This window comes from Eriocheir sinensis, chromosome 30, assembly GCF_024679095.1.
Source record: "Eriocheir sinensis breed Jianghai 21 chromosome 30, ASM2467909v1, whole genome shotgun sequence".
Lineage (NCBI taxonomy): Eukaryota > Metazoa > Arthropoda > Malacostraca > Decapoda > Varunidae > Eriocheir > Eriocheir sinensis.
Genome location: NC_066538.1, coordinates 2054926 through 2067425, shown reverse-complemented (window position 1 = coordinate 2067425; position 12500 = coordinate 2054926). Strand labels below are relative to the sequence as shown.

Sequence of the window (12500 nt, the reverse complement as noted above, 5' to 3'; positions counted from 1 at the left end):
GGGGGAGAGAAAGGAAGGGGAAAATTTAAAGGGAGAGAAATGGTAGAGGAAAGGGAAGGGTTGAAGGGGGAATTTAAATGATGAAAGGGAAAAGGGGGAGAAGGGATGCTAAGGGGAAAGGAGAAAGAGGAGGGGATGAAAGGGAGAGAGAAAGGAGAGAAGAAAGGAAGGAGGGATAGATATATTTTGGGGTGCTCTCTCTCTCTCTCTCTTATTATCTTGCAGTAATTTTCTATAAGATGTAATTTTCCGCCATTTCTTCTTGTGATTTACGAAGAAAAAGTTGAAAAAATCTATTGTGTGTGTGTGTGTGTGTGTGTGTGTGTGTGTGTGTGTGTGTGTGTGTGTGTGTGTGTGTGTGTGTAGACTGTAGATGGATGTGTATGTATGTGTATGTCTGTGTGTGTGTGTGTGTGTGTGTGTGTGTGTGTGTGTGTGTGTAGACTGAAGATGGACCGCTGTGTGTGTGTGTGTGTGTGTGTGTGTGTGTGTGTGTGTGTGTGTGTTATCATTATTGCATTATAAAAAACGATTAAAACACTAAATTCAATCAGGCACAAACGCTGATCGAATACACGGCAATGACATTACTAGGATTTAAAGGACCAATTACAGGTGAGAGAAGGGGGGAGGGTTACCTGAAAGTGAGGGGGAGGGAGGGAAGGGAGGAAGGAATAATAAGAAGATATGGTCAGAAAAGGTGGATAAGGGAAACAGTGGAAACGAAAAGAGAAAGAGTAGAGAAGAGGAAAGAAATAAAGGGAAGGGAAGGGAAGGGTAGGGTAGGGTAGGGTAGGTAGGGAAGGGATGGGATGAGAAGGGAAGAGAAGGGCAGAGAAGAGGAAAAAATAAAGGGAAGGGAAGGGAAGGGAAGGGAAGGTCAGAGAAGAGGAAAAAATAAAGGGAAGGGAAGGGAAGGGAAGGGAAAGTTAAATAAAGAAAGAGGAAATACAAAAAAGACGATAAGAGTGAAGAAGAGAAAATAAAACTGACCCTAATAAGAGATAAGTTAGATTAGGTCAGGTCAGGTCAAGTAGGGTAAGGTAAGATAGGGTTAGGTAAGGATAAGTAAGGTTAGGTCAGGTCAGGTAAGGTAAGTTAGGTAAGATAAGGTCAGGTCAAGTAGGGTTAGGTAAGGATAAGTTAGGTTAAGTGAGGTTAGGTAAGGTAAGGTCAGATAAGATAAGGTCACGTCAGGTAAGGTCAAGTTCGGTCAAGTTGGGTAAGGTAAGGTAAGGTTAGGTAAGGATAAGTTAGGTTATGGAAGGTTAGGTTAGGTCAGGTAGGGTAAGGTCACGTCAGGTCAAACAGGATAAGGTAAGGTAAGGTTAGGTCAAGTAAGGTTAGGTTAGGTAAGGTCAAGTAAGGTAAGGTAAGTCTTGTTGGGGCAGGTCAGGTACAAATGACGCAAGACACTAAGAATGGAGGTCAGCGTGAGGTCATAAGGTCAGTAGGGGTCAAGGCTTATGATGAGACAGGAGAGGGGATTGAGACGTGAAGTGAGGATTGAGAGATGAAGATAAAAGGGATTACGAGGAAGAGGAGAGAAGAGGAGGAGAGAAGAGAAGAAGACAAGAAGGAAGAAGGGAGGAGAAGGGAAGAAGACAAGAGGAGGGTGGAGGAAAGGTGAAGGGAAGAGAAGGGGAGAGAGATGGAAAGAAGGGAAGAAAGGATAAATGAAGAAAGGCGAAGGGAAGGAAGAGAAAGGAAAGGAGAAGGAAAGAAGAGGGGAGGAAAGAAGGGAAGAAGAGGTGAAATGAGGAAAGGAGAAGGGAAGGAGGGTGAAGAGGAATGAAGGAAGAGAAGGAAAGGAGAGGAGAATTAGGTATGATAAAAGAAGGAAGGAAGGAAGGAAAGAAGAAAGGAATGGAACGAAGGAAGAGAAGGAAAGGAGAAAGGAAAATTAGGTATGATAAAAGAAGGAAGGAATGGAATGAAGGAAGAGAAGGAAAGAAGAAAGGAAAATTAGGTATGATGAAAGGAAGAAAGGAATGGGATGAAGGAAGAGGAGAGAAGAAAGGAAAATTAAGTATGAAGGAAGAAAAATGAGAAGACAAAGAAAAACAAAAGAAATGAAAGAAATGAAGACAAAGATAAAGACAGTAAATGAGAAAGAAAGAAAGAAAGAAACGAAAAACACGAGGAAGGAAAAACACTTAAAAGACAAACTTCAACAACAATGAAAACAACAACAATAATAATAATAATAATAATAATAATAATAATAATAATAATAATAATAATAATAATAATAACTGTACTCACTTGCTCCTGAGGCGTGAAAGAAGACAAGAAGAAGAACAAGTTAGAGAAGACAGGACAACAACAACAACAACAACAACAACAATAATAATAATAATAATAATAATAATAATAATAATAATAATAATAATTCGACTCGCTCAATTATTTCTTTTTTTTTTCGTCCGCTGCGCCAAAAAAAAAAGAAGAAAAAAAGAAGTCAATTAACAGAAAATAATTGCACACTGGTTTCCGGAGAGAGAGAGAGAGAGAGAGAGAGAGAGAGAGAGAGAGAGAGAGAGAGAGAGAGAGAGAGAGAGAGAGAGGGTACAAACTCCTCCATGCCTCCAGTAAGTAGTTTCCTCTCCCATTCCTGACAATTATTTACTCTCTCTCTCTCTGGTAAAGTCTGAGATTCTAACATTCTCAAAATTTGTCTCTCTCTCTCTTTCAATTACTTTTTACTTGTTTTCGTTCACCTTAACAAAGAGAGAGAGAGAGAGAGAGAGAGAGAGAGAGAGAGAGAGAGAGAGAGAGAGAGAGAGAGAGAGAGAGAGAGAGAGAGAGAGAGAGAGAGAGAGAGAGAGAGGTGTCACCCAGTGTTCCCCATTAACCCTCCGCATTATATTAACGGGGTCCCATTAAAACAACGCTGAGGGTAATGGGGGGGAGGGAGGGGGAGTGGGAAGGAAGGAAGGGAGGGGAAGGAGGGGGAGTGGGAAGGAAGGAAGGAAGGGAGGGAAGGAGGGGAGGGAGGAAGGAAGGATGGAAGAAGGAGGAAGGGAAGGAAGGGAAGGAAGAGAGGAAGGAAGGAAGGAAGGAAGGGGAAGGAAGGGGAAGGGAGAGGAAGGAAGGAAGGGAGGGAAGAGGAAATGAAATGGGGAGAGGAGCGAAGAGAATAGAGAAGAGGAAGAGAGGAGAGGAGTAAGAGGAAAGAGGAGAGGAAGAGAGAGAAGTAAAGGAGAGAGAGAGGATGAAAAGGGAGGAAAAAGAAGAGGAAATAGAGGAAAATAAAGGAGGAAAAGATAGGAAAAGGGAGAAAGAAGAGGAAATAAAGGACAATAAAGGAGGAAAAGAAGATAGGAAAAGGGAGAAAGAAGAGGAAATAAAGGACAATAAAGGAGGAAAAGAAGATAGGAAAAGGGAGAAAGAAGAGGAAATAAAGGACAATAAAGGAGGAAAAGAAGATAGGAAAAGGGAGAAAGAAGAGGAAATAAAGGACAATAAAGGAGGAAAAGAAGATAGGAAAGGGGGAGGAAAGAAAAGAGGAAGACAATGGAGAACAAAAGAATAAAAAGAAGACAAGGACAGAGAAAGAGGAGAATAAAGAGTAGAAAGGAAGACAATGGAGAAGAGGAAGAAAACAAGAGAAAAAGAGGAAAAGAAGAAAAGAAAGGAGAGAAAACAAGGAGAAAGAAAAACAGAATAAGAGGAGGGAGAGAATAAGAGTAGAAATGAAGACAATGAAGAAGACAATAGGAAGAAAACAGAAAAAGGAGGAAAAGAAGAAAAGAAAGGAGAGAAAACAAGAAGAAAGAATAACAGAATAAGAGGAGGGAGAATAGAGTGGAAAGGAAGACAATGGAGAAGACAATAGGAAGAAGACGAGAAGAAAAAGAGGAGGAAAAGAAAGGAGAGAAAACAAGGAGAAAAAAAGAGAAAAAGGAGGGAGAATAATGAGAAGAAATGAAGACAATAGGAAGAAAACAAGAGAAAGAGGAGGAAAAGAAGAAAAGAGAAGAGAAAACAAGGAGAAAGAAAAACGAATAATAATTGGATAGAAGGAAGTTAGAGAAGAGGAAGAAGAGGAGGAAGAGGAAGAGGAAGAGGGGAGAGAATTAACCTGTTTCTCCTCTTTCTTCTCCTCTTACTTCCTCCCCTCTTCCCCCTTCTCACCTTTCTCCTCCTCCTCCTCCTCCTCCTCCTATCCAATTTCTCCTTACATCTTTACTTTTCCTCTTTTTCTTCTTCTTCACTCACTTTCTCCCTCTTCTTCTTCCTCTTATTTTTTTCCTTCTTCATCATTTCCTCTCCTCTTCTTCTTCTTTCTTTCCTCTTCTTCCTCCACTTTCCCTTATCCGTTCCCTAATGTTATTTCCTTTCCTCTTTTTCCTCCTTCCTTCCTTCCTTCCTTCACACACACACACACACACACACACACACGAAATCGTAGCCACTGAGCTGAAAATATACGACTCTCTCTCTCTCTCTCTCTCTCTCTCTCTCTCTCTCTCTCATCGCGGCGTAATAGAAATTCTGATTGATTGAAGACAATAAAGATTCATTTCATTCCAGTTATCATTTTCCTTTCCTTTCCTTTCCTTTTTTTTCCTTCTTTTATCTTCTCTCGTATTTTCCTTTTCTTCTTTTTTTCTTTTATTTGTCTTCGTTTTTTTCCTTTTCTTCTTTTCCTTTTATTTGTCTTCGTTCTTTTATTTTCCTTTTCTTCTTTTCTTCGATCTTTCTTCTTTTCATATTTTCCTTCATCAATGTACTTTTCTTCTTTTCTTCTTTCGTATTTTCCTTTATCAATGTATTTTTCTTCTTGTCTTCTTTCTCTTCTTCTATTTCTAGACTTTTTATTATCTTCTTTTTCTCTTTTCTTCCTTCTTCCTTTTTTTATTTCTTCATATTTTCGTTTATTAATTTATCTCTCTAGTTTTTTCTTCCTTTTCCCTCCTCTAATTATTATTTTTTTATTTCCTCTCCTATTTTTCTATTCCTTTTTCTCTCCTTTCTTTCCTATAATCCCCCAATCATTCCTCCTCCTCCTCCTTCTCTCAGTTTCTTCTTAGTCTCCTTTTTCTCATTCCCTTTTCGTTTCCTGCCTATTCTTCTCTTTTATTGCCTTTCATCTCCTCTGCTCTTTTTTTCAATTTCTTTCTTTCTCCTTTCTTTCCTATAATCCCCCAGTCTTTCCGGAATGATTGTCTTCTCTCTTTCTTCTTTCTCTTCTCTCTCTATAATCCTCTAATTTTTCATCCTTCTTCTCCTCTTCGCTTTGTCTTCTTTTTCTTTTTCTTTTCCCTCTTTTATTCCTCTATTTCTTCTTTCTCTTTTCTCTTTATAATCCTAAAATTTTTCATCCTTCTTCTTCTCTTCGTTTCGTCTTCTTTTTCTCCTTTTTCTCTTCCTCTTTCGTTTTCAGCTTTTCTCTTCTCTCCTCTTCCCTTCTTTATTGCTTTCTACTATATTCGTTTCCCTATTCATCTCTTCTATTCTTTATTCCTTCTTTCTATTTTCTCTATATAATCCTCCAATTCTTCATTCTTCTTCTCTTCGCTTCGTCTTCTTCTCTTTCTTTTACTCTTCCCTATTTTATTCCTCTATTCCTTCTTTCTCTTCTCTCTCTATAATCCTCCAATTCTTCATCCTTCTTCTTCTCTTCGCTTCGTCTTATTCCTCTTTTTCTCTTTCCTCTCGTTTTCAGCTTTTCTCTTCTCTCCTCTTCCCTTCTTTATTGCTCCATTTCTCTTTCGCAGGAACAATTTATCTCATTCATTTCCTCCCTTCACCCTCCCTTGAATTTATCTCTCCCTCCCTCCTTCCCTCCCTCTCATTTACCTCATTTCCCTCCTTCTCCCTCCCTCTCCCTCCTTCCACCTTCCTTCTCCTTCTTCTCCTTACTCTTCATTCCTCCATCCCTTAATCACGGTAATGGTTGGCGCACACAGACGCGCACACACACGCACACACACGAACCTAGTCTATAGACAGAAACAAAAAGAAAAACATTGCACACACACACACACACACACACACACACACGAAAAGAAAAAAAGAAAAATATACAAATACAAAAAATATAAAAAAAATTAAAAATCACCCCCCCACAGGTAACACAGGTCAATGAGAGGTCAACATGAACAGGTCAAGTCAGTTAGGTAAGTAAGTTAGGTCAGGTGAGTAACCACTTAGAAAGAGAAATGCACGCACACTTAGAAAAAACAGGTAAACAGGTAACACAGGTGAAGGAGAGGTCAGTAAGGACAGGTCAAGGCAGGTCAGGTGGGAAAACAAGGTCAACAAAACAGAAAATAAATGAAGACCTGTACAGAAACACACACTTATAAACACAGGTAGACAGGTAACACAGGTGAAGGAGAGGTCAGTAAGGACAGGTCAAGATAGGTCAGGTGAGAAAACACAGGTAAACAAAGCAGAAAATTAATGAAGACTTGTATACCTTAAAGACACGGGTGAAGAAAGGGAAGAAAATTTGCACCTACATATACGAAGACAGGTGAAGAAAACGAAGCAGAAAATGAAGATCTATACACCTTAAAGACACGGGTGGAAAAAAGAAGACAATTTACACCTGCAGATACGAAGACAGGTGAAGAAAAACAGAAAATAAGTAAAGTAAGGAACAGAAGTAAAGAAGGAAAAGAAAACAGAAAAGAAAGTAAGGAAGTAAAGAGATGACGTAAAGAAGTAGGGAAGGAAAAAGAACAGAAAGAAAAAACAGAAAAAGGAAGAAAAAAAGAAAACAAAATACAAGTGAAAAAGTAATGAAGGGAAGTAAAGTATAAAAAAAGTAAAAGAGTAAAAAAGTAGAGAAATACAAAACAGAAAAGTAAAGAAGAAAAGTAAAAAAAAAGTGACTCAGTACTTACAAAAAAATAGACAAATAAGTATAAAAATAAGTAATAAAGGGAAGTAAAGTATAAAAAAGTAAGAAAGTAAAGTAGAGAAAAGTAAAGAAAAACAAAACAGAAAAGTCAACTAAAGGAGACTCTCAGTACTTACAAACAAAAAAATAAATAAAGACAAATAATAATAAAAAGAAGAAAAATATATCTACACACAGACACACAAAACAAAAAAAAACAAAAAAACTACACACAACCACCTAAAAAATAAAAATAAAAAAATAAAATAAATTAAAAAACAGGTACACAACAAGACAGGTGGGCGGGTCCGGGTACTCACAATGGGTATAGTGCCGGGAACAACTGGTGTACCGGGACTGAGCCCTTGGATTTGGGTCATGATGGCGTTCTTGAGGGCCAGGTGGTTGCGTCCGTTGATCAGCAGCTGGTCCTTCAGGTGCTGGGGCGGGTGGAAGTACTTGCAGGGGGGCTTTTCGCGGTTACATCGACCCTGGGGAGGAGAGAGAGAAGGGGAGTTAGTTTAGGCGAGTTTGGGGTTAGATTTGGGTTGGGGTACCTCGTTTTCTTTAAGTATTCCTATCTTTCGTATGTGTTATGAGTTAGTTTAGGTGAGTTTATAGTTAGGTTTGAGGGTGTGGTACCTCGTTTTCTTTGAGTGCTTCTATCTTTTCTATCTTTGTGTTCCTAAGTAGATGAGGAGAGAGAAGACTGGTTAGTTTAGGCGAGTTTGGGGTTAGGTTTGGGTTCTGGTACCTCGTTTTCTTTGAGTGCTTCTATCTTTTCTATCTTTGTGTTCCTATGTAGATGAGGAAGGAGAGAGAAGACTGGTTAGTTTAGGCGAGTTTGGGGTTAGGTTTGGGTTCTGGTACCTCGTTTTCTTTGAGTGCTTCTATCTTTTCTATCTTTGTGTTCCTAAGTAGATGAGGAAGGAGAGAGAAGAGGACTGGTTAGTTTAGGCGAGTTTGGGGTTAGGTTTGGGTTGGGGAACCTCGTTTTCTTTAAGTATTCCTTTCTTTCGTATCTCTGTGTGTTCCCAAGTGGATTAGTTTAGCTTAGTTTACATCAGGTTGGGTTAGGTTAGTTTTTCCCTGCCTCGTTTTCTGAAGGGGCCTTGGAAAAAAAGAACAAGTTACTTTGGATTCGTTTTCTTCTGGAGTTCCAAAGAAGGAGAGGACGATTAGTTGGTTTACATTAGTTTAGGTTAGGTTAGGTTATATTTTTGGTTTTGCTTTCTTTTTTGGAGTTCGTATCTATTCCTTTGCTGCTATAAATACAATAATATCCATAGGAGGAAGAATAAAAAGATAAAGACTTAGTTTAGAATAGTTTAGGTTACTTAAGGTGAGATTTATGGTCCGTTCTTTCGTTTTCTTTCAGTCTATTTTTGTGTAGATTTCTAAGATGCTGCAAATACAATCCCAATATATACTCTTTTTAACGTTACATGACACACACACACACACACACACACACACACACAGATGGAGGAGTTTAAACCGTTTCCTTTCTCAAATCAAACAGGAGAAAGAAGAAGGAAAGAAGTTGATATATCCTGTTCGTTCGTGCGTGTGTGCGTGTGACACATCAAAGACTTGCTTCCCCAGGTAACAGCCAGGCAGGTGTGCACATGACACACACACACACACACACACACACACACACACACACACACACACACACACACACACACACATAGACAGACATACATAATTCATACATATACACGTAAACTGACTTACACGTACATACATATATACATACATACATACATGAATTTCAGGCAACAAACACGACAAACACACACACACACACACACACACACACACACACACACACACACACACACACACACACACTTCGAGGCACAAAAAAAAGATGAAAAGAACGAGAAAAAAAGAATAATAAAAAGGAAAACGAGACTAAACATCAACAAAAGAATGAAAGAAAGAAAATAAGAAAAAAAACAAAGCATTATTTTTCTTTAACTTTTTCCTTCCTTCCTTCTTTCTTCTTTTTCTTCTTCTTAACAACAAAAGGAATCGGAGGAGGAGGAGGAGGAGGAGAAGAGGAGAAGCAAAGACTAGAGAGGAGGAAAAAAAGAAGAAAAAGAAAGAAAAAGTAGAAAATGAAAGAAAAAAAACGAAAAATAAAAATAAAAAATAAAATAAAAAAGACGACTACTTAAAACTACTTAAAAAAGGGAAAATGAAAGGAAGAGAAAAAAAGAATAAAAAAAAGAATGAATGAAAAAGACAAGAAAAAATTATAAAGAAAGAAGACAATTGAGAAAAATAACAAGAGGAAAAAAAGAAAAGTATAAATGAAAGAAAAAAAAAGACGAAGTAGTAGTAGTAATAGTAGTAGTAGTAGTAGTAGCAGCAATAGTAGTAGTAGTAGTAGTAGTAGTAGTAGTAGTAGTAGCAATAGTAGTAGTAGTAGTAGTAGTAGTAGTAGTAGTAGTAGTTCATAAGTCTCCAATTCAAGTCCTTTTTGTTACTCGTATTCAAAACTGCGATGCTCTTTTTTTTCTGTGTGTGCGTGCGTTTGTGTGTGTGATTCTTTTTGTGAGTGTGTTTAGCGAGAGCATTGAATCCCCTTTCCAGGCTGTGTTTATACTTCCTAAGAGTCTTTTGAACCTCTTCTGCTGGGTTCTTTATGCAGCCCCCCCCCCCCCAATCCTCTCCTCTGCTTTCCTCCTCCTCCTCCTCCTCCTCCTCCCACTTTTTTTTCCTCCTTTTTCCCCTCTTTCCTTCTTCTCCTCCTCTTCTTCTTCTTCCAGGTCCCTTTTTATCTTCTTCTTCCTCCTCCCCCTCCTCCTCTTTTTCCCCTCTTTCCTCCTTCTCCTCCTCCTCCTCTTCTATTTCCAGCTTCCTTTTTATCTTCCCCCTCCTCCTCTTTTTCCCCTCTTTCCTTCTCCTCCTCCTCCTCCTCTTCTATTTCCAGCTTCCTTTTTATCTTCCTCCTTCTCCTCTTTTTCCACTTTTTCCTTCTTTTTTTTTCTTCTATTTCCAGCTTCCTTTTTATCTTCTTCCTGCTCCTCCTCCTCCTCCTTTTCCCCTTCTTTTCTTCTCCTCCTCCTCTTCTTCTTCTTCCAGCTCCCCTTTTATCTTTTTCCTCCTCCTCCTCTTTTTTCCCCTCTTTCCTTTTCCTCCTCTTCTTCTTCTTCCAGCTTCCTTTTTATCTTCCTCCTCCTCCTCCTCCTCCTCTTTTTCTCCCTCTCCTTCCTTTATTTTACGAACTCCTATTATTTATTTTCTTTATTTCTTTCATCTTAATATTTTTCTTCATTCTCTTCATTCTTGAAATTTTCCCTCTCAACTTTTCCTTCTCCTCCTCTTCCTCTTCTTCATCTTCTTTTTTCTCCTTCTTCTCCTCCTTTTCCTTATATCAAAAGAAGCGAAGTTACTGATTTTTATATTGCCTATTTTAATTTTAAGCCATTTTTTTCTTTTTCTTTCATTTTCCTTTTTCTTTATTTTTCTTTCTTTTTTTCTTGGCGGCGGTGAGTTTGGCCTTGCACGGGTTCCCAAAGTTTTCTAATCACGCTTCATAAACTTATTTAAACGAGAACCTTATTGAAGAAAAGGGGGGGGGAGGGGGGGGAGGTAGGGAAGGAGGAAGGGTGGAGGGGTGAGAGGAGCGAGAAGGGAAGGAGGGGAGGAGAGGAGGGAGAGTGGAGAGGGAGAGAAGGAGGAATGGGGGAGGGGAGGAAATGGATAGGGGAGGGGAAAGGAAGAGAAGGAGGAGGAAGGGTGGAGGGGGAGAGGAAGAGGAGGGAAGGGTAAGTGGAGGAGGAGGAGAGAGAAGGGAAGTTGGAGGGGGAAAGAGGAAAAATGGAAGGGGAGGGGAGGAAAGTTGGAGAGGGGGAGAAGAAGGGAAGTTGGAAGGGGAGAGGAGGAGGGAGAGATGGGAGGAGAGGGAGAGGGGAAACTGGGTAGGAGAGTTCTCTCTCTCTCTCTCTCTCTCTCTCTCTCTCTCTCTCTCTCTCTTATTGCTTTCATTCTAACTTTGAATTTCTTTTTCTTTTTTACTTTTTTTGTTTCCTATTTTTGTTGTTGTTGTTGTTGTTGTTGTTGTTGCATTGTTTTGAGACTAAGTAAAGGGATCCAATTCTCAATATGTTTTAATTAGAAGGATTCGATTCCAATGTATGTTTAGGATTATACTTTGATTTGTACTCTCTCTCTCTCTCTCTCTCTCTCTCTCTCTCTCTCTCTCTCTCTCTCTCTCTCTCTCTCTCTCTCATTATTCTTCCTCTCCATTCTCCATTTCCATCTTATTCCTGTCAAACCTCTCTTCCTCTTTCTCTTATCCTCTCTTCTTCCTCCTCTTCCTGACATATCAATTGACCTAACCATTTATCTTCCTCTTTATACCTATTCTCTCTTCCTCTTCTCTTTTTCTTCTTCTTCTTCTTCTTCCTCTTCTTGGCAAACCGACTCCGCTAACTCCACTCCCGGCCCATTCCTATCTTCCTATCACTCCTCCTCCTCCTCCTCCTCCTCCTCCTCCTCCTCTTGACATAGATGGACGACTCGTGTTTACAAAGGAAGATGAAGTGAAAGGAAAAGCGACGCAAGAGACGCTGAATAATTTATAAAGTCGAGAAGGAAATAAAAAAAAAGTGCAAAAAGAAAAGAGCGAGAAAAGAAGATAAGAGGAAGAGTGAGAGAAAGAGAATGTGTGTGAGGATGATGATGGAGATGAAGAGAAGGAGAATAAGGGAGAGGAAGAGGAAGAACAGAATGGAAAAGAGGAGGAAGAGGAGGAAGAGAATGGAGATGAAGAGAAGGAGAATAAGGAGGAGGAAGAGGAAGAACAGAATGAAAAAGAGGAGGAAGAGGAGGAAGAGAATGGAGATGAAGAGAAGGAGAATAAGGGAGAGGAAAAGGAAGAACAGAATGAAAAAGAGGAGGAAGAGAATGGAGATGAAGAGAAGGAGAATAAGGGAGAGGAAAAGGAAGAACAGAATGAAAAAGAGGAGGAAGAGGAGAATGGAGATAAAGAGAAGGAGAATAAGGAAGAGGAAGAGGAAGAACAGAATGAAAAAGAGGAGGAAAAGGAGGAAGAGAATGGAGATGAAGAGAAGGAGAATAAGGAAGAGGAGGGAGGAGAAAGAGAAGGCGTAGAAGGAGGAAGAGGAGAACAGGAAGAACAGGATGAAAAAGAGGAGGAAGAGAGAGAAAGAGAAGGAGAAGAAAAAGAAGACAATGAAGAGGAAATAAGAACAAGAAAAGATAAAGAAGAAAAATGAAAGAAATAAGAAAAATAACAAAAACAACGAGAGAGAGAGAGAGAGAGAGAGAGAGAGAGAGAGAGAGAGAGAGAGAGAGAGAGGCGTCAAGTTCTCGTCATGAAGGAAAGAAAAGAAAGGAATTTGGTACAATGGTAAACATTTCTTTTGTTAAGTGGAGAAGAATTAAGAGGAGGAGGAGGAGGAGGAGGAGGAGGAGGAGGAAGGGGGGTGACTGCATTTCCCTTTTTAGTCTCCCTTCCTTTCTCTTTCTCTTTCTTCCTCCTCCTCCTCCTCCTCCTCTTGAATACAGAACATTTATTATTATTATTATTATTATTATTATTATTATTATTATTATTATGGTTTTGCTCTCTCTCTCTCTCTCTCTCTCTCTCTCTCTCTCTCTCTCT

The 12500-nt window shown here is 39.3% G+C and overlaps 1 protein-coding gene across 10 annotated transcripts in view; it reads right to left on the bottom strand.

Moving 5' to 3' along the window:
• Positions 1-12500, bottom strand: part of LOC127005431 (muscleblind-like protein 2a) — a 229880-nt gene that overhangs the window by 47439 nt on the left and 169941 nt on the right. For all 10 annotated transcript variants that reach the window (XM_050874275.1, XM_050874272.1, XM_050874269.1 and 7 more), the window contains exon 3: positions 7174-7344. In XM_050874275.1, coding sequence (XP_050730232.1) covers positions 7174-7344 — 171 coding nt within the window. The remainder of the gene's footprint in view (positions 1-7173; positions 7345-12500) is intronic.